Source organism: Betta splendens, chromosome 4 (assembly GCF_900634795.4).
Source record: "Betta splendens chromosome 4, fBetSpl5.4, whole genome shotgun sequence".
Taxonomy (NCBI): domain Eukaryota; kingdom Metazoa; phylum Chordata; class Actinopteri; order Anabantiformes; family Osphronemidae; genus Betta; species Betta splendens.
In genome coordinates, this window is record NC_040884.2 from 13,247,424 (window position 1) to 13,269,763 (window position 22,340).

At 47.0% G+C, this 22,340-nt stretch overlaps 1 protein-coding gene across 4 annotated transcripts in view; it reads left to right on the forward strand.

Moving 5' to 3' along the window:
* znf438 (zinc finger protein 438) overlaps positions 1 to 21,737 on the forward strand; it is a 28,479-nt gene extending 6,742 nt beyond the window's left edge. For 2 of the 4 annotated variants that reach the window (XM_029147445.3, XM_055508213.1), the window contains exons 2-4: positions 9,878 to 9,963; positions 17,390 to 19,168; positions 19,304 to 21,737. In XM_029147445.3, the coding sequence (XP_029003278.1) occupies positions 17,418 to 19,168; positions 19,304 to 19,895 (2,343 nt within the window). In that variant the 5' untranslated portion in view covers positions 9,878 to 9,963; positions 17,390 to 17,417 and the 3' untranslated portion in view covers positions 19,896 to 21,737. Of the gene's footprint in view, positions 1 to 3,075; positions 3,147 to 9,877; positions 9,964 to 17,389; positions 19,169 to 19,303 lie in introns of all 4 variants that reach the window. The other 2 variants (XM_029147447.3, XM_029147448.3) reach the window with 2 other exon arrangements.
* Positions 21,738 to 22,340: the final 603 nt, after the last annotated feature.

The following is a 22,340-nucleotide window of genomic DNA, read 5'->3' on the forward strand; positions in this document are numbered from 1 at the left end:
TGGAAAACTATAAAAGAAACATTGTTACATACACCAAAGCTTTGACCTAATAAAGAACTGTGGACTTTTGTCTATTTTGGGATTCATTAGTATTTGAACAGCATTACTTGTTAACTTTGACAATAACTAAAAGTAGTCAATACCTACTTGTGTTAACATCAGCAGCAATGACAGCATGTGCAGTATTCAGCCCTTTAATCTGCATCAGATTATTCTTAAAATGAGCACTTGGTTCCTTGGATTTGTTTTTTGACTCTGATGTTCCTGTTACCCGGGCGGCCTGTGGGCCTGTGGACCTGGTTCCTCTGGAGCAGATAAAGAGGATACTGTTGTGTTGAGTGTCGGACTGTGAAGGTCTCATGACAAACCTTGGTTAGGTTCTTTGCCTCATTGTCCCAAGCACAGATTTGCTCAGGTATCACTTCCTGCCTCTGATGGTCCTCATCACAATGGTTGACTGCTGGAAGCTTTTTGCTCGTGTATGTGTGGCCCCAGCATTAAGCAGCCACAGTGGCCCAGGTTTGCTGTTTCACACAGTGACGGTGACCTGGCAGTGCATTAAGGCAGGTCTAAAGCTACACTCCAGATCTAGTTGGACACGTTAAGCCTTTACAGCTCACAGGAGACCTCTAAATCACTGCTTTGCATGGGGGGAAGGCCTCACGTTAGAGGAGGATATCACTGAAGTTTTTCTTTATTTGATATTGTTTTTGTATGTCATTATCTATTTTATATACACACACACACACACACACACACACAGGATTTTAGCATTTGATATTTTTGCTTGTCCAAGCTGTTGAAATCCATTTCACATAAACTCTTGTCTGCAGCGCAGCAGGGTTCCTCCATGTCGTTACCTGCTGCTCATGCTCAGAGGTAGGAAACTGACTAACCTTGGCAAATCTACTTGAGAGGCTTCAGGTTAACACTAAACTGCTGTAATCCATTATTTGGTTGGTTTGAGAGCAGAGATAGCAGCGGTTCAGCGTGTACCTGTCACCACTAAATGATTGCTTATTTCCTGCTCGAGTGGGGGGTGTACTAATCGCAAGCAGCTGCTTCAGCTGGACCTTACCTTGGCTTTCTGCTGGCCTGCTGCTCTCAGGCTTGCCTGCTGCCAAAACGCCTACTTCTTCTTAAATTCCACACTGCCTCTTTAAGATACCAAGTGTTGTAGGTGGCGTGTAATCGGGATGAAGTGCAGGCAAAACCTTGATCCACCCAGATGAGTGATAACTAGCTCTGAGGTTCGTGTTGGAGTTGTTGCACGCCTACCTAAGACAATCCTTTTTATTCTGCCTACTGTGACTTCCTTCCTTCTGTGATTAGCTTAGTGTTACAGCGATCCTCCAAGTTGAGGCAAAAAGGCAGAGCCGTGTTTATCACAGCATCCAGGATGCTGCTTTGGAAGACTATAAGGCATAAATCTGTGGAATGTAAGTGGCGACGGTGAAGAAAAGGCCTGATGGGCTACACTCTCCTCAGGCAGCAGGAGCACTATGGGGTTTGCTGACATTTGAGGAAAAAAGCCCACCTTCAGCACAGGCACACTTGCAAATCAGTGTCACGAGTGTAAGATTGGTGGTTTACAAAAGGAGCGAGGATGTGAGAGCTGCTGAGGAGCCCCCACAGCTATGCAGAGGGACCTGGGAGAGGCCAGGCCTTCTCCCTGTGAATCACAGCTAATTAACCAAGTAATTAAGATCAGAATTTTGAAACTTTCTATACATTCAAAAGGAAATCCCTTCCATTCATGAAAGGCTAAATTAAAGCGCCAGAACCTTTCCTCTGTTACTCAAACAGAAGAGACCAAGCCGGCATTAAATCAGCAGCACTGTTCATAATGCATTCGCTATACATATTTCAGCTGAGCGAACGTATTTCAATAAATAATGTCACTGCAAGGGCTCACTTCGATCTGCGCTGTAAGCCAGGCCACGTTGTCTTATTCCCGGGCGTCAGATGATGCATAAACAGGACAAAGATCATGTCCGAAGTCTGTAAAGCAGCGTGATGGATGTCTCGAGTGAGAATATTTATATGTGCATTCATACATGCATGTGATGACAATGATAAGCTCATCTAATGCGTTTACATTTTGAAATCTCTTTCTAGATCTTTGTCTCCAAGGGCAATGATTGTTGGCACTAGCTCCTTCACTTGCATCCACTGTTCTTGTCCTGCTCCTGATCTTCGGCTGCTTATCACTGGTGGTGGATGGTTTCATTTTCTTTAGTCTGACTGGCTTGTTGTGGTAATATTTCTGTAACAGAGCAGAGTTTAAAGTGTGTCCTTGAATTAACACGTGCGCTTTCACACTTCTCAAGCCAAAACCACGTTCTGGTGGAGGATCGATGTCAACCTATGGTCTTCAGTGTGGCTCGAGCAGTGTCTTCCACTGTGGCTTCCTTTACAGTGAATGTCACTGGGCGCCTCCCAGTATACCAGTAGGTCTCCCAGCCTGACGCGGGTTCTGTCGAGCTAAACTAAGTGTAGAAGCAGAACATTTTGACCTTTGCTGAAATGTACACGAGGTCAAGTCCGCAATAGAAGCTGAAGTGGAGTCTGTGTTGGCATAGAGGCCACTGCCTTTGTTCATTGCTTTTCTTGTATCGCATTAGAGCCCTGGGTCTTCACACATCACCTTTCTAAATGATGGGGTAGGTCTATGAAAAGCTGTGTTTAGAAAATAAGGAATTGGCTGTTTTTGGGTTCTTAAAATGTTTGAGATGTGTAAAACACTGGTTTAGCTGCAGATGGCCACAGGCTGCCTCCGCTTACATGAACTCACTCCACGGCTTGTTTACAGGCGCTAGTTCCCCTAAATGAAACAGAGTAGATAATGGATCAGTGCATCTCTTCATCATTGGATGCAGAGAAGAATAAATGAAGTGGGTGATCACTTAAGAGTTTTGAAGCTAAAGGCCTGTGATACATTGGGTGTCACATATGTAGCATTGGACAAATGTGGCTTGTCTTTAGCGTGATGAGGGTTTTGTTAAATAACACTTGCTTTTTTTTTATCTTGCTTTTCTTTTGCATGGCCACGGGAACATTTGATTTCACACACAGCGACCTGTAAGTGCCAGCGTTCGCCCTCTGCTTTGTGTGAGCAGCTCAGTCTCCATCGAACACGACGACGGGTGAGAAGCTTTAACACCAAAACTGTATTTTCCAACCCACTAATCCCACTAACTGGTTTCTTCAAGTAACTGTAAAAGGCTCTGGGTCCTTAAACATTTAGAACCAGTCTAGAACCAGCATCTCAAACAAATATTTGAGTGCCTCAGTGTAAGTTCTTAATGTTTGCACACTTTACTTTTCTTCTGAAATGTGGGCGAAGCTTCTCTCGTTCCTTTCGGGCAGGAAAGGGTTACACTTCATGCTTCCTGTCTAATTCCCAGAGCTCCAGCTATGTTCTGATTGCTTTCTTGATGTTAAACATTCCCAGGCTCCCATAACCTTCCAGCTTGCCTCTGCTATCCAAGAGCTGTCCCAGGTGAACCAGTGGGCGAACCTCCTGTTTGTGAGGATACGATCTCTTGCTTTTTTTTTTCCATGTGGGGTGGGAGATGCAGGGAGCCATGTGATGGGAAGCATTCTTCCTTAGCTGGTGTATTCTGTGAGAAGGCATTTTTCTTTAGTGAATTGTTTCTTATTAAAGAAAGGAGAGGCTCCTGAGGACACGGGGGGGCACCAAGTGTGATGGAAGCTCTCCCAGTTCTTCCTCCTCATGCTGAGGTGAACATATGCTTCCCTTTCAAATGTTGTTCTTTTTATCTTTCCTTCCACGGCTCTCTCGTGAGGGAAGGTAGTGAGTGAGTGGGAGACACCTGATCGGCGGGTGAGTTATGTTATCTTGTCTGAGTCAGCGCTGCCTTTGCATCAGCCATAAAACAGAGCAGTTCCAGATTGAGGCCGCGGCGTGGAAATGACCCAGGAGCAGAGCAGGCCAAGCTGGACTATATTTAGCCCAGCGATGCTCAGGCTAATTGCCCTCCCAGGCCTAATCATTTCCAGGCTCTGCAGCGCACAAACGACTGAAGGGGAGGCCAAACACCCACTAACCTCATGTTAAAGAGATGTCGGTATGAATGGGGCTGTCAGAGCGCTGTGCAGACGAGACAAATTAGCGTAGTGTCTCGTCCTCGTGTGCTATTAGATGTCCTATAAGCTGATTGGATTGGCTTTTTGCTTTAGTTCCTGTTGGCAGCATCGTCTTCGGTTCGTCCCTGCTGCAGTGTTGGATGGTAATTTCCTCCACAGTTTGCTTCTTCATCAGTGACCAAGCGAAATGCATCCCAGTTTTTATTTTTTGGAGAAAGGTTAAGTTTGTGGTATTTTGCGCCCCCCCCCCCCGGTGTCAGTTCCTGTTCGTGTCGCTTTACAGCGTTTCCTGTGCGGTTCCTGTAGCCGATATTTGCCCCGGTTAAGCAGCGGGCATGCGCTGGCCTGGGTCAGGGGCTGAGGGACGGGGAGGCAGAGCAGACTGGGTCGCCTCTCCCTCCCTGCACGTTTCCCTGTGGCGCACCGCTTTGTATTGGCTTAACTGAGGGACATCAGGTGCGTGTGAAGCGATGAAGCCCTTTTTCAGTCTGTTATTAACAGGGAGCAGAGTTCCTGTGGGCACAGTGGTCACTGGATGAGCTACAAGTTGATGGGGAGCACATACTGTGATTTTCCACGTTGCAGAAAATGGAGCAAATATATCCTATAGGTCACAGGCTGTGCCATGGAAACGCTGGGAGCCACAGGCAGAGAGGGAGGGTTGAGGAGTAAGTGAACTGTGCCTGTCAGCTTTTTAAACCCTGAAATTGATTCTTCTTCTGCGCTCTTTATTCTAATGACAAGCTAATCCCTCTCCTGTTTCCCCGTTATAAATAGTGCCCCTTATTTTGCTGCTCTGCTGTGCGCTGCGTCTGAAAATTAGCACTCATGATGAGTCTGCGCTCTCAGCAATCAATTTGCCACACCGAGTCCCTCTAAAAAGGTTACCTGTGGCAACGCAACTTTGAATCTGCCTCTCCTGCCAATTTTATTCAGCTAATTAAATAAATGGCTCCGTCTCGAGAGTCAGCTGAATGAAATGTCAAAATATTGATGTTGAATAGTTGCGTGATTTCAGGGCATTCGTGAAGAGCAGCTCAGGGTAAAGGGGCGTGTCAGCTCAGGGTGCGTTTAATGACCGATCAGCTTATTCATACGGCTGAAGGTTCATCACAGCGAGGCTGATTTAACGTAGCCACGAGGCCTTGGTTTAGCTTAATGTCGTAGCGTGAACTGTCACCGGTTTGCGTAGCCTTTGTAGTGTTTCTAGATTAAATGTTCCTTTTACATAACCCTGACCAAAAGAAGGAACAGCGCCTTTAAAATGTTTGTAACTCAAGTTGAAACTAAAAAAGAGGAGCCAGAGCCAAAAAGTCAACCACTTTCTGTGGCTCCATTTATGTTTTTTTGTTAATGTGACTGTCACCCACTCACTTGGAATGTGTAGATGGATGGAAATGATAGTTCTGCATTACATAGAGGTGTTGCACAGCTTCCAGTTTGATTTGATTCAGTTTTTTAATTTAATAAAAAAGATCATTGGGCTCTCACTCAGAGTCACTGTCTTCAAGGATTGATTCTCACTCACCCTTCGGCATCATTCTGTAAAGTACTGCGCTGCCTCGGGTTCACCAGAGCTGACAGGCTTTAGTTTGTGTTGCTGAGCCATCGCTACTTGTGTGTACTTACATTTACTAGGTGCCTCTAACTGTGAAACAACCTTACATGTGGCAAAAGACTGAATGGACTGGCTCTTTCTGATCAATTAATTTTTATTTTTTTATATGAAAACCTTGTTGCAGCCTTTAAGTGTGTCGTGTATATTGACATTCTTTTGTCACAGCTCTACTGTCGTAGAATCAGACTGTTCAGCACCAGAGTCACAGGAAAAGAAGAATCCTCAAATCAAAGCCTTTCAGACGGCAGCTAATCCTGGTTGTTAATCCTCCAGGAGATTTGTTTATTTGACTACGACTACTACAGTATAAATGAGACCCTAGTGATAATGTCCTAATGCTGTGAAATAGAAACAGATCCTTGGACTCGGACAAAGCCCCACACCTTATTCTGTGAGCTCCTGTTGGCGACCAGGCGGGTCCGCTCTGCGCCTGGGTTGCTCTGATAGCGCTCGCTCCTTTGGGACCCCAACATGATGTGGATAATGACAACAGCCTCATCCAGTCTGATCTTGGGCCAGTGAGAGGAGCTCCAGCGCTTCCGCTGCCAGGACCTAGGCACCAGCAGCTGATTGGCTCCCCCATCAGACTCGTAACACGGGTTTGATAGCGGATCGCACCCAGGCTCTGGCTGTTTGTTGGCACGCAGCGATGCTCAGATGCAGCCTTAGAGACTGAACCCACCCTCCTTCTCTTGATCTGCCTCAACCGCCTCATCTCCCCCCGTGCCTCCCCTCTGTTCTCTCTGATTTTTTTTTCTTCTTCTTCGCCTTCTCCCCTCCCAGTTCCTTGTCTGATCCACAGGGCCAGATTTTTATCGCTTTTCTGTGAGTCCTGCGAGGGAAACCTTGAGGGTCTCTGTGGGATCAATTTGAAAGGGAAGCGCTTGTCTCTCCTCCTCTCCTTGGCCCTCTCGGCTGATTGGGTCCGCTCGCCAGGAACTCTGAGGCTTTTGATCTCGACAGCCCTCCCTCACCGCCCCCGTCTCTGCTCAAAGTTTTTGCCGGAGCTCAGCTCTGAAAAAAACAAAAGAAATTCTGTTCCACTTTCTGTAAAATGTGGGCCCCATCCCCTTTTTCCTGCACCTGTGAGAGACGGAGTCAAAGTTTTTGCAAACCTACTGGGTGGTACTAACAATCCATGGCATGATTGACTTCTCTTTGAAGATGTGAGGGCGATCCTTCTCTTCAGGTGGAGGTACACGGAAGACTACTTGCAGTCCTCGGGCAGACGCTTGAACGACTAGCGAGAGGCTGCTCGGAGCTGTGATGCATAATTCACAGCGTGGGGAAGGACGGTACTGGCTGCTCCGCTGAACCCGGTACCAACAGGATTCATTTAGTGTTTGGGGCACTTTTAAGGCTTTTATCATTTTATTGGGACGTGGCGATGCAGGCGGCACCATGCAGAGACACCACCGCTTCATGGTGAAGCCAAGCTGAGCAGTGTCAGTTGTGAAAGGAAGTGATTTAGTCTTGATCTTTTCTTTCTGTCCGCGCATTGAGGTGTGACTCTGTAACAGCAACACGCCCGGTGAAGGTAATAGTCATGTGTACGTTTGGTTTGTGTCGCTTCAATACCAGCAGTAATGACCTACTCTCATCGCCCTCCTCTTCTGTCTCTGCCAGGTCACAGGAGGTCAAGCTGAGGGTTTTCTTCTCCTACCTTTACTGACCTCTCTCCTCTTGGAAAAACTCTAGTCATGACTTGGATTAAAATTCTTGGTCATTTCAACCACACCAGGTCACAGACGCTTGTGGTTTCAGGCTGTAGCGAAGGAACATAATCTTATCTCTTGGCATTTGGACCGAACTAAGAACTTCTCTCGGCCTCCGAGCTCAGCTGCACAGCGAGTTTGGATAGTTTGAGGTTGTGTGTCTGTTGCTGCAAAGCAGAGCACCTCTTATTTCTAGGGCTCTTGGCTGGCTCGGTGATGACATCATTGGTGTAGTTGTGCACTAATTGAGGTTTAATGCTAGAGTAGAGAGAGAAGGGCTGTAATTTTCCCGCCCCGGCCTGGAATAGAGACGATGGCTTTTCATGTGGTCCTGGCTAATTTTGGTTGCAGTGCTGCAGCTGTGGGACACCTCACACTTTTGTCCTTTTCATTCTGCGTCGGGATCAAAAAACTATATGGAAAAAGAATCTTGTTTATAACTTAACATAAATAACTTTGCCTGCTCAGGTCCAGACCTACAGTAAAACCTGGAGACTGGGGCATAAGTCAGTAAACAGCTGATGTTACATGAGAAGACCTGGCACTCGCTGCAAAACCACCAGAGTTGTTAAAAGCCCCTTGAAGAAAATAAATCTACTTTCCCCAGCACTGAAACGTTGGTGTAGTTCAGGCCTCTGTGCCGAAGGTGGAGCAAGAAGCAGAACGTCGTCGGGACAGCGCGGATGCCGTCGCGCGACATGACGTACAAACGGGCAGCGCGTGTCCGTGGACGCGGCACCGCCGCCTCCGTGGCGTCCAGCGGCCGCAGGGTGCGATTTAGAAACGAGAGGGTGTTTTGCGATTAACTCGGCGCACACACTGATCCCATTGTAGCAGGCAGGTCTAGCCGGCCCCTGCATGGGCCAAAGCCTGTTAACTCCAATCCCGAGCGTAGAAGCTGGTAATGAGCACTGTCAGAGTTGACATAACAACCTCCGCTCTGGGGCTGAACAGTGGACTCAGGAGGGGGTGGGGGGAGGGAGGGGGGGGGGGGGGGGGGGGGGTGATGATCCGGGGACTACCTGGCTATTCACCGTTCAGCTCTGTTCTGTTTGCCCGGTACGTGGCCCGAGCTTAAATATGTGGCTACGGACAAAGGGGAATCCACCTCCGCTTTTTAAAAGGAAAACGTCTTCTCCTCAAACCACCTTCACCGTAATACGTGATCACAGGAGCGGCTGGCAAATCGCGTTAACGCGGGATTATTACAGAACGACACTGTCCTTTTGAAGATTTAATACTTTGAACAACATTAAGACAGTTTATTATTTGGATTTAACTTTGCAGCGTTAAAAAGTCCATCATCATCCACGTGCACAGTCGCCTTAAATAAAGGCCTGTGTGCGTTTGTGGGGTTCTCCATCCCATAATAGGCCGCTTCCTGTCCCGGCTCATCACGAGCGGCTTGTTTAGAGGACGACTTGCTGTGTTGTCTGATTCAGGTTCAGGCAGCTCCTGCGCTCCCGCCTCGCGTGTCCTGCTCTCCCGCTTCTCAATAATTCACCCAGACAACTAGAATGATTATTCTGTGAATATGCACTAAAATCCTTTCCTGTGCTCCTTCTCCTGAAGTTTGTGCGCGGCGGCGAGCACGCGCCCGTGCACGTGCCCGTGCGGAGCTGTGTGTACGCAGCTCTTTACGCCTGAAACAAAGGAGGTGTCAGGGCGAATTAGGCCCATACGACTGAACGCCCAGAGAGCTTAGAGATGCACCACAGGTTCTGCTGAGTTGCACATGAGCCACGGTGTCTGCCTCTGCCCCCCCCCCCCTCCCCACCCCCTCCCCCCCTCAGCTGCTCTAACAAGGTTGTTGGAAGAGGATAAGGCGTGTTAAATGAATATTTTACACAGAAGAGCGCTCCTTATTTATTTAATGTGCCTGTATCTGACTGAGTGGGCAGTCTGCGTCCCCAACTGCTGAGACACTGTTGGCTAAACGAGAGCACGCTTGGCTTAATGGAGGCCAAAGTGACAGGCGTTTAGAGGGCTCAGGGCTTGTAGCGAGTGTGTGTGTGTGTGTGTGTGTGTGTGTGTGTGTGTGAACCAGGCCTCGCAGACCCGCGCTAGTGTGCAGAAGAATGTTGCTACTGAATGCTCTCTCATTGCACCATGTTGCTCTTTGAACCTTGATACTGGCTGAGCACATAAAAACCCCCTCACCTGGTTGGAAATGCTTCCAGGAAGGATTGGTCATCCTCTAACGAGTAGAGGGACAAATACTAGAAAGATCCAATAAGAGCACATTTACACTGTACATCTGTGCATGAAGAGTTAAAGGATTTATCTGTTTAATCATGACAATGCTGGTGAGAACCAAAGACCTTAATCTCGTCAACTGAACAGTATTTTGGTGTATGAATAAATTTTCATATCTATTTTTAGTGCATCATTTCTTGCTTTATTTTGAAAGGGTTAACATTTTCCATCTTTGCAGGGGAGTGTGGAGAGGGCGGGACAGGACCAGGACCCGGGCGCCACCCAGACACGGGAGGAAGCGGGGAGAAAGCTGTCATTTAACCGGTAAAGAGCTTTTATTAGTGAAAGACATATATATTTAATTATGCATATTAACATGAGCCAGAAAAACCTCTTTTTTTTTAATAACTGCATAAATTGCCACTACAGTAAATAAATAACGAGCTGTGGGACAGAAAGGTGACTAACAAAAGGACTAAATCCAAAGCTTGCGCCTAGAGTCTTAGCCCTCACGGACTTTGTCTGCCCTGTTCCTCGTGCTCCTTCTTCCAGCCACATTTCCCATGTGTGTGAGTGCATGTGTCTCCCAGGAGGATGGAGTCCCACAGCTCGCACTGACCTCATTATAAAAATAGCTCATCTTTGCAGTCATCACATTTCCCCTTGTGCTCCTCAGTCTTTTAGATAGACTCTGTATCTGTCTCTCCATCGGCGTTGGTGCTGGACTTAATTTGAGATTTACAGCTTATTGCTCAGTCTGCTCTGCACATATCATCACCAGTCTGGTCTTGGTCTGGGATCAGAAGTTGTCTACTGATGCCGAAACATGGTGTTTTAACTCTGACTCTGACTACTAGCATCTCCTCTCCTGCCCCTCCAAATACACTTGGTTGATTGATTTCACTAATGATGTGCTTTCTACTGAGATGCTCTGGATGCAGCTCAGGCTCTGGACGTCGGTGCTTGATAAGTGTTTATCAAAGATGATTAATAATGATGGATGTTTTCATAGCCCTGTATAAACTAAGAATAGCATAAGTTGGGTGATTAAAAGGAAGTCACTGCTGTTTTACTTGCATACAGGGTCATAATTCTCCTGTTCTGCTTTAGTTTGCGCTTGTCTGATAAAATTCAAATATCTTATAAATCGGGTCTTTTGCATTTGCAGGTGACTCATGGTTCTTCTTTGTCGCCATTCATGCACATCGTGACGTCGTGGGCATTTGTATCATAGTTTTTGTTTCACTTCTGGAATCATTACATCTCTAATATATTAGTGGCGATGTCACTGGTACTATGATACTACAGCAAAGCTCGCTGTCACGAACACGGTAGGATGAAGCTGTTCTGAGTGGAGTTCATAGATTGTTTCAGGTTCATATTTTGTGTGGTTTGACTTCCAGTTTCACGTCTATAATTCAGCCACGTGTGAAGAAGCTCATGTAGACATTTGTTCAAAGACCGAGTTACAATAAGCTACCACCAAGTGGGATGTGTTTGTGTTCCGTGCCTCGTGTCTTATTCTCTGTAGAGAAGCCATTCATTATTAGGGGAGACTGACCTGCTTTGGGAAGCGAAGGCTCACCTACACTGCGCTACCGTTGGCTTCATCTCCATAATCTTTTGATCTGTGAGCAGCCATCATTAAGGAAGTTTCCACAGAGCCCAGCCAAGTGCTTCCTTGTTTCCTTGTGGCCCTCGCAGCACCTTCAAAGTCCTCTGCCTTCCTACCACTCTGTGTGTGTTGGGTTGAAAACCAAACCACCCTGTCTGTCCTTCAGCACTGCACTGATAGGTTTGTGTCTGTGTTGTGTTGCCCTTGGCCGGGGCTACCTCCACCCCCCTCCTCCCCTCCATCTCGTCTCCTCTCCTCCCCACCTTGCTGTTTATGCGTCTCTGGGCTCGTCATGTCCCTGAACCTGCTCTAATTAGCACCCCACACAACGCTGTTTATTTACACAGGTATCAACAGAAGGGGAGGGAGGTGAAAATGAAAGAGGGAGTGGAGAAGAGTCGGAGGAAGCCGCAAAGAGGAAGAGAGAGAAAACGACTGAAGATGGGAAGATGAGAAATGATTCAGAGAATCAAAGAGCTATGAGGCTCTCTCACAGTGGATGCAGGGGATAATGATAGTTCGGAGACGTGATGCAGAAAGTCAAAGCGTGAAACAGAACTTTCCTGCCCCACCACGCCTCCTTTCTGCTTTCCCAGCGTTTCATCAAGATGCAGAGTGCCTAAAATTAGCAAGCTGGCAGCTTCCTTCCTTCCAGGGCATCCATTAAAGTTCTTCCATTGACTTGAGTGGGAACGCAGGTGTTTTCTTGTTGCAGTGGCATCACACACATAAGGCCAATGTGTGTGAGTGAGCCTGTTTTAGCAGTTTAACAGCCGACCCAGCTCATGAGACGTTTAATATGAGAGAGAGGCTCAGGCTCAGAAGAACTACTACACACATGTAATAAAAAATCTATATGTTAATTCCAAAAACTAACAGTTGCAGTTTGCAGCTAAAAGTACTGTATCTCCTGCTTTTCTAATGCAAGCCAATAAATGTATGAAGCCATAAGAAATAAAGTTTTGCTCCTTGGCATAATTCACAGAGCAGCAGGTAAACTAGTTCCAGAAAAACATGTTATTGTCTAAAATGTGATTTTAATTTTAATTGAGATGAAGGCAGAAATAGCTGCACACAGACGCTTGTCTCCCCACAGAGAGAACCTGTTGATTTTCGAGGTAAAGCGGGAAACAAAGCCTCGCAGAAAACTGAACCCTTCTTCAGTGTTGTCCACGTCACGGCTCCTCCAGCTGTCGTTGGCCTGGGGAGCGCGTGGCGTCCTGTCTGCCATCTTAGCCTGTGTGTGGTCACCTCCTGTTTTCTCGCTCTCGGCCACTCGGCGTTCCTGACGTCAGTGACTCTGCACATTTACCAAATCAAATGTCTGCCTGTGGACCGCTGTCCTAGACTGAGACGTTTCTGCAGGATCCAGCGCGTGCTGACGTCCGACAGCCTCATCCCCCTCTCGTCCTCCACCTCGCTGCCATTTTCCTCCACTCTTTAGTGCTGTTTGACCTATTCACAGAGGTCCAAATGTCAGAACAGAGGGAAAGGTCAGGCAAAGGTTTAGTGCTGAGCAAAGTCTGCCTGGCCAACGCGGTGCGGCCGCCTGAGGTGGCAGCACGTTAACAGTTTGGGGACCGTGAGCGCGTGTCGCTGTCGCCTTCCTCTACGTCGATGCCGGCAGCGCTGAGCCGGCGGCCGCGTCAGCTGTGTTCTAATGTGCTCATTGGGCTCGTCTGCGAGGACAAATGAATGAAGATGTTACGACTTCCTCGGGAGAGGCACATGCCCTCGCTGGGTCAAAGGTCGCTGGTTGTCAGGCTTTTACAGCATCCTGCCTTTAAAGCACGGTGCAGAGCATTACGTTCACGTTACTGTGTCTTAAAATACAGTGTTTTTTGCCTTAGCTGGGAGCGTTTTTCTTGGAGGAGAACACGTTCAGAGCATCCGTTTGAGTATTTCTCTGGTGTGAATGGTTTGCTCGTTCTATAAGAAATGTCAGAGTAGACGTGGGATTCATATTGATCCCTCTACATCCACATGCAGGCCAGAGCATCGAGATCCTAATTGGAATGGATTTCTGCCTTGCATTGATTCAGTCAGGTGACAGTGGATGACATATGGGGGTGGGTGTGTGTGTATGTGCGCATGGTATGAACACCATATGTTGCTGTAATGTTCTCACAGTGTTTTGTCCAATGAAAAGGTAGCAATAGGAGTGTGTGTGTGTGTGTGTGTGTGTGTGTGTGTGTGTGTGTGTGTGTGTGTGTGTGTGTGTGTGTGTGTGTGTGTGTGTGTGTGTGTGTGTGTGTGTGTGTGTGTGTGTGTGTGTGTGTGTGTGTGTGTGTGTGTGTGTGTGTGTGTGTGTGTGTTCGTTCAGCAGAGCTCTGGGATAAAACAAGGACCTCGGCAAACACTGATTTCATTTTCCCCATGACCGCTTTCGTTGCAGACCCAGACTCTTCTGCACACACACACACCTTGGGCTGGGGTTAGGTGTTAGAGCAGTTAGCGTTCATGCAGGAAAAAGCAATCGAGCACAGACAAACTTTAAGTTCATTCAGGAGTAAAGAAAATGTTCTGATCTGATTAGTTCTTGTAAACTTTGTGTTGTAATAGAGAAATTGTCTCCCATTGGTTTTGTGCGTATGTTTTATGGGAGGAGGATGCTGAAAGATGGCCGCTGGACATGGCTTCTCACAGCCGGCTGGCACCGACCCCCCCATGATCTGCCCTCTTATCTAGACCAGATCCCGGCCTTTCATCTGGGCTGAGACCTGGGGGAGCTTGGCCTGTGCTGGGTTTCAGCCCACCCTTACTCTCACTATTAGACATTCATTCCAGACCCCCTCCATCTCCAGGCGCTATCTTTGATTCCCAGATGAGCATTTCTCTCACCTACAAGGGAGATAACAACCCGGCCAATGTTTTCCCAGAATGCTGCAACGTAAGTTTAGAAACTTTCTCTGTTTGCTTTTGTCTACTCAACAAATGCTGTGAGACTTTAGAAGGATGCAGTTGTCTAACAACTTTCTCCACGTACTGGGAGCAAAACTCTGCAAGCACATTACTAAAACACTGCTCACCTTTCACAAAGTGGTGTTACTGGCTTCCAGCAGGCATCCTGTCTGTCTGTCTGTCTGTCTGTCTGTCTGTCTGTCTGTCTCTCTGCCTGCCTGCCTGTCTGTCTCTCTCTCTCTCTCTCTCTCTCTCTCTCTCTCTCTCTCTCTCTCTGCCTCTCAGTCCCCATGCTGCCCTTTAGCTCAACCCTGACCTGTTTTCTGCATAAACAGCAGACCCTCACCTCTCACCCCACTGACTCTACCTGATAATCTGTCTGTGTGACTCACCCCCACTTTCTCCCCTCCCCCAGTCTCTCACATCTCTCCCAAACTGGGCTTTGCATGGGCCCAGCCTAACCCCTGACCCCAGTCAGATTAGACTACTTGGCAGATTAAGTATCATCTGTGACCTCCTTGAATTTTTTTTCTAGGTCACTGTGTTAGTCTTCGTTTGAATGAAGACACATCCACTTCAACAACAGTAATATTTCAAGTTACTAAAACTTGGAGGAGTCAATACTGAGGGTTCCATGATCTGTCTGTGTTGTGTAGGAATCATTCAGGCCTTTTTGTTGTTCAGTAGATTTAATTGATTTAAAATGTTAATGTAAAGACTGCGTCTTGCAGCTGCTGAGTCTTGTCTATTAACACTCATTAAAATAGTTTGTGAAATCAAAGGAGTCAGTGCCTGCACAATGCATAATGCCAGTTCACACTTTAGTTAACTTAAACGTCTGCATGTTAAAACAAACTGTTCCAATACTTTTAGTAGTGGTTTAAAGTTCTTCTGTTCTATACACTTCCTGAAAAAGTCAACTGTTTGACCTCAAAAAAGTCTCAGAAAAGTGTCACTTGGGATAAAAGCAACTGTTGATGAAACTTTTTTTTGTGTCTTGCCCACGGATGCAGGTGGGATTTGAACCACCAACACGGCTCTTAGTGGATAACCTGCTCTGTTTCTTGCTCAAAGGCGCTGTTAAAGGGCCATTGAAGTACAAAAGTCCGGTGGAAGAATCCCTGGGTGTAATTTTAGCCCTTGTTTTGTGTTTGTTCTCCCAGCTGGGACTAGATCACCATGACCAGATGATGGTTTACATGTCTGGCTAAACATTTGTGACTCTGGCATTTGTTTAGTCGGTTCCTTTGTTTGATGGTTACCACAAGAATCTCAGCAGGAGGAGCGAGAGTGATGATGACGGGGCGAGTTGACCGTCACTGGTACCAAGAAGTGAACACAGTTCAGTTCTCCTCCTCCTCCTCTCTGCTCCTTCGGTTTCTGCCATTGGTCCAACATCTGCTATCCTGGATGATGATGCAGATGGAGAATAAAGCATGAAAATGAGGAAACGGAGTGAGAGGGGGACACTTAGTGGCCTGCACCAGTGTTTGACAGCCCGTGGCTGGAGGCCATGTTATCATCATTGTCACTCACGCTTCCTGCTGTGCAGCTTTTTGTGAACGTATTGAACTGGTTAGTTTCACACTAAAGCTCCAGATGTTGTGGGATCAGTTACAGATACAGTTGGTGGATTTGAGGCCACGTCATTGTGATTTATGGTCTGTTTGCACTTCATCTTAGCTTTTTCTTAACCCAGTGAAATGTGTTAACATTCATTACATGAGTTGGTGTGACAGAGGTTCTTCTAATGTTTTAGATGATTCCTCTGTTGTTTTGTATGTTTAAAGAATCAGACACATTATAGTTCTTTAAACTTGAGATGTGTCAACACTTCCACACTGACTGAGCTGTTTGGTTCTGGTATCAAATATCAGCTGCTGAATCGTCCGCGACAAAGGACCACGGACTGACGGTTCACCTGCCGTTTCATATTTCTTTGGTAGAATCAATCAGTGTCACTTCAACTCAGGGAGTTTATGTAGTCCAGTCATGACTGAGCCATTTTAAGGCACTTTATGTTGTTAAGGTCAAGTTCTGGAGTTATAGGAAGAGAAACTCAGCCCCCGTGGTCCAAATGGGGAAACAGGGAAAAACTCTTCCTAGAGCCACATCAGATGCCTAGAGTTTTATTTCACTGCATTTTCATTCAAAGACACATTCAAAGTGGTATCCACTGTCCGGGTAGAATGTAGTGGGGGCCCTGTGTAAATAATCCCTAGGTACAGAAACACTTCCAGCTGTTAAATAATATTCCTGTTGCTCTTTTGTGTGTGGAAAGCTTTCCGGCTGCTCTGAAGGTGAATACGGGGCTTTTGTTGTGGAATATTTGCCTTTTGTGACACCTCCAGTTTGTTGTACTTTCTACTGATTAGTATTACACAGTGGAGTTGGATTGCTGCCTGTAGTAAATGCTGCTTTGACGACGGGTCAAAATGTGAAATTTAACCCTCAGAATCTGTTTACAATTAGCCCATTACAAGCATTCCACTGTAATCTCCTCCGGCTTTGATATAAAGATACTGTATTGATGTAGCTGAAGGCTGCTTTGACTTTGTTTTTGAAGCCATACCTGTGGCTTTTGATTGATGGATGGAAAGTGTTGAGGAGATTGAGATAATAAAGACTTGTTTAAAACCTCACTCAGGTTCTCCATAGAGTTCTGCAGTAGTTTGTATCAAGTAGAGATCTGGACATTTACAATATGGATGATTATTTGCTAACGAGGGACAGTGAAGTAAATCTCATTCTCAGCAAGAGAGAGTGGATACACCGCTGATCTTCTGCGATCCTACATTTGGGCAGCTTTCATACTCCACTGACCGGATTCTTTCAGGAAGTAAGGGGGTACAAGAAGAACCCCACAGAGCTTCAGCATGTACCACGGCTGCATGCTGAGATCCAATCAAAGAGTGGGGGAGAGAGTCTGCTCCGTGTGACTAATAAGTCTACTTGTCGCACTTGTGTAAATGCCTGCATTTTTGATGGTGTGCGCTTGCTGTCGTCCTTGTGGGCCCCACTCCTTGTTGTCCTGCTCTTTTTTGAAAGCTGCCAAGGACATTACATGTAGACACTCCACCAAAGTTAAACTGCAGTCATACATTGGTGTCCTCGTAGAGAGTGCTGTTCAGAGAGTTGAGCTTGGAGGGTTGGTACTAAAGGGAAGGTTAAGGTATAATAGTCCTGCTAGTCTCGGAGCAGTCATTCTTATAAATGTTTGTTAATTTGTTTCAGCTGGTAGGACGTGGATTCCAGCCTTCAAATGAAGAGTCTCCAGTTTCGCTCCATCGCCCCCAAGGCCCCGGCCGTGGTGCCCTCCCCCTCCCCAGCGGTCGTGTCCTGCCAGCCTACCTCTGCCCTCCCCGATGCTACCACTGCCACCAGCCCTAAGTCCATCATTGTTCCCACCCAAAACTATGCACTGATGCAAATAGCAGGTCAGGATGGCACTTTCTCTCTGGTGGCGTTGCCCCCATCGGTTTCTTCCCAGACACCACAGCAGCAACAAACCCAGCCAATCCAAAAGAACCTCAAGTTGCCCATTCCCAGATACCAGTCAGTAAAAAGCAAGGGGGCAACGGATAAGGTCAAAAAATCACCACCACTAATCGCTACCAGAATAAAAACGGCCCCCAAAGCTGCTGTGACGCTGCAGACCAAACCTGCGATGAGTGACGGATCCAAAAAAATGAAAAAGCAGAACTTAAAACACACCACGAAGGAACCTCCAGTGGCCAAAGAGGAGCCTTCAGAGCAGCTTCTTTTGATTGACCCAGCTTCTTCTGATATCTCTGTCACTGCTCTTCTCCCAGATAATGCGGTTTTGTATCCCAGCTCTCAGTCGGAGCGACCACCAGATGGGTCTGAGCGATCTTCTGCAGCTGGACTTATTCAGAACCTCCAGTACCCTCCTGCTGCTATCAAAAGCACCCAAGGCCACTCGCTGGAGAGTAAGACCACGGTGAGGCTGTGCCAGTCGAAGCCCAGTGTAGCCCAGCCCCAGAGCAGTATCACTGTCCTGTCCCCAGCCATCTTCAGCAAAGCTGTCCAGATTATCCCCTCCCCACCTAAAGGTAAGCTCCCCATCCTGCCCTACTCTAAGATGAAGAACACCCTCATCCCAGCAGCCAAGAGCAACCCTTTGTCCCCAGAGAAGAAAAGCTTCTGTAGCCACACAGGACTCAGTAGCTCCCTAGATACTAAGTCCAAAACTAAGGAGACAACTGATGACTTGAGCAATCAGGTGCCAAACTCTACAGTACAACCTCAAACCAAGACCACACTTGTGTCAAATGCAGGGAGTCTTCAGAAACCACCAGGCAAGAAGAGAGGAAGAAAGAGGAAGACGATGGAGGACGTCTTGGCGTTCGAGGCCCGGAAAAAGAGGTCCTTGTCTTTTTTCCGCAGAAGGACCCCAGAGAAATCTACAGTAGTCGTCCCAGGCTCCAAACAAAAGGAAGTTGATATTTCAAAGAAATATCGGAGCATCAGACCCAAGCCCATGTTGTTAATGGAGACAGTTCCCCAACTCGTAAGTTTGCCGGCCATTAGCCCAGATGGCCAAGAACAGGAACTTGTACTAAGCCACCAGCTGCCCACCACTACTGCATCGAAGGCCCTCGACTGTGCCACGCAGCCAGGCCCAGTCACCTTCCACCTGAGAGGCGCCTCCCATCCCAGAGTGTTCGTAGGCAGCCGACCACTCCACCGCTGTCCCACATGCAGTCGCTGCTTCCAGTTCAAGCATCACCTCCAAAGCCACATGAACAGTCACACCAACAGTCGGCCCTACGTTTGTCCTGTATGTCGCAAGGCCTACGCCCACTCCGGCAGCCTGAGTACCCACATGAAGCTTCACCACTCGGAGATACGCCCCCGACGCTCTCTGAGCTGTGAGTTCTGTGAAAAGGCCTTTGGATATGTGGGGGTGTACTTCAGCCACCTCAAAGAGGTTCACAAGGTGGTGCTCACTGTGGAGCCGTCCATCAGTCATCATGAGGAGGACATCGAAGGGTAAGATACCTCATGAGTAGACCGTTTTAGGTTTTATACTACATGATACATGCTAAATAAACTCAGTGTACTTGGTGATTATGGTGGATTTGGGGAAATGTAAACACTTAGCAGGGATCTTATCCTTTCACTCAGCAGGATGGACTCTCCAGAGCCATTCGATGAGCAGGACCGTGAAGACCCAGTGGAGCTGCAGATTAAATGTGGGCGCTGCCAGGTGATCACTCCCACCTTTGCCGACATGAAGATGCACTTGCTTTATGTGCATGAAGAGGAGATTCAGGTTCGACCAAATGACGGCCAAGTCGTACAGGGAGGCCGAGGGGCTGAGAACGAGCTGGTGAAGTACGCTGCCCATTACAGACGCCAGCTCAGTGAAAAACGCAACCTGGTGAAGTGCGGCAGCTGCGATGAAGAGTTCTTCTCTTTCTCCAAGCTTAAAAGACACATCCTGTCCCACCACCGTGGCAGGGAGTGGGGGGACAGTGGGGCCGTCTCCTCGCCGGACAGCGCCGGAGAGCACGGCGTCCTCTCAGCAGGTGCAGCCTTTAACTGTGTGCTGTGCAGCCAGGTGCTCAACAGTAAGGAAGGAGTCATGGAGCACTGGACAAGCCACCACCACTGTGAGCAACCCAACCTGCTGTGGGATGCCTTGAGCTCCTACTCTGGACAGGAGGAGTGCGAGTTGGACCGGGACCTGGACACTCCTGCTCCCAGCCCACACTAGCCAGCTCCTAGTCACAGTCCAATCACTAGTACAGGGAGGGAGGGTCTCTCGTGTCTTTTATCACTTTATTCTGCTTTCACCATAAACTAATAGAGAAAATAAAACAGGAAAGAAAATATCTAACCGATGGTGAAAGCATATCGTGTTAGAATTCAGGAGGGACATTCTCTAGGTCAGAGAATCCAGTTTTATAAACATTATTTTTCATGTTTTTTCGATTGCACTGTTCTGATGTTATGTATTTAATATCTTGTTGGAAATTACATTTTATTTTTTTCTACTGCTTATTTAAATATTACCTGGTTAATTTATAACCTAGCTAAAACTGTTAAAGCCCTTGTGGTATGTAGACATGCAGGTAATTTGGCTCTATGTGTCCACTGAAACTTCTGCCTCCATTTTAACGGAAATGTACATTTCTGCGGTTTAACACTAAGAGAAGAGTCACGGGAGAGAAATGCAGCAGGTCCAGCTTCAAACGAGGAATCATTTCTCTTCTTAGCAGCTCAGTTCATAAAGTGTTTTTTTTTTCTTTTAAATGCTGTGACCTCCACACAGAGAAATCCCATTTCCCTCTGGAGGTTTGAAGGCAGAAGTCTCAAAAAGGATATGTTTGAGATGGCTGACAGTTTAAAAGGCGATATGTGAAGATACACCCTTTAGCACAAACATTTACTGTTTTTGGTCTAGAAAACAATTCCTAATACAATCTATTAATGAAGTTCTGTGATGGGAAAAGGGTTCAGTCATGACTTGAACTGTCACCGTCTGACTAATGGCAGTATTCGGACCCAGCCTGGACCCACCAAGGACGCTTTCCTACCAGCACGAGTGACGACCTCGTGGCCTTCTGAAAAATGATGCTGTTTGTGTGTATTGTGGCTTCTCATCTATCGGGTCGTCTGTGGAGTTGTCTCCTCGACCTGACTGTGTTTTGTAACATGCCAAGGGTCTATTCACTCTAGTGATTGTAGAGGTGAGTGTTGCAATTATGCTTTTAACCACTGAAAACAGCTTTCAGCTGATTTAGTAAATGCTCAGAGGAGACCAACGAACTGCCTACATGTGGTTTCCAGCTCATGCAGGCTCCTGTGGATTAGGTGTGCACCCTTAATCTATCATCAGAGTTAATTCAACTGTTGTCGAGTCCAGAAAATATGCTATTTTCTATTGTAGAAGAATACAGAGATCATTTAGTATTTATGCTTGTGCCTGGTCCGTAGGGAACCAGCACTGAGGTGTGTGCTGTTTGCTCCGTATTTGAGGGATGCTTGTCGTCTTATTTGTTACAACACGACAAGTAGCTCTCAGCGTTTGTCTGTTTATCTTTGATATGAAGAAAAAAATATCACAGGGTTAAGTGAATGTACTTGAATGTTTTAAAAGCCCTACCAAAAGTATATGCTCCTCTATATAGAGTTCTATAGATAGAAAACATAGATATATTGAGAAAAAAACATATATATTTACATAGAGTAACTAGTGAATCAGCTGCTTTGTTCTGTCACAGTGAGAGAATCTATCAAACAGAAGCCATTCAGAGATGACAAGCGTTGGACACAGCACTGATGTGTACATGCTGCACTGAGGCTAAGCTGCAGTCTTCTGTACTACTGTCCATTGATGCCATGATCAGTGTTCATCAGTGAACTGTCCTTTGTTTTCAAGGCCTACATGCAAACCAGGAATGACGGAATCAAGGTCAGACTCTTGTTTAGACTCGTCAGCACAAGTGAACATTTTAAAATAAGGTTCTATAATGTATTGTGTCGACTGAACTGTTTGTGTTCGTGACTGTACCTGAAGAACCTGGTGTTTATGAGAATACAGATGCTTTGTGGAGGCCTGTGTGACGTGTCTTTTATTGGGACGGCGTCCGTAGCAGCTGTGGACACATCTGTCACATCTGGGAGCAACCGCAAACGAAACCTGTGGTGCTGAGAGATGGTGCGGCTCTTCCCCCAGACACAGGATCCACTGTTGTGTGAGCAGTACAGGATGTGAGGGTTCAGGATCCCAAAGGTCAAATGATCCTCTGATCCCCAAATACTGAGCACAGGTTTCATGCACCGATATGAAGGAGTGGCGCTGTCCGCTTTGATAGATGTTGCTACACTGGTGTGGAATTCAGGCCCTCAAATCTAATTAATCTGGTAACATGTGACCCTGCGTCAGAGGTCATAGGTCATTTCTAATGTGATTTTTGTTGTCAAATAAGCTCCACTCTCCGCAACATAGCGCGTTAGTTAGGTTCAGCTCAACGTCTGTACAACATCAGGACGCACGGGGCCCCAGTCGAGCATCGCACCAGCAGATAAAAAGGAAAGTGCTATACGCTGATGCATATTTCCCTTTAATCAGAGCTAACGTGTAGCACCGCCGTCACCTCGCTCTGCCTCTCAGGGGGGACGGAGCAGATCAAAGCCACCTCCCTGATTGTACAGG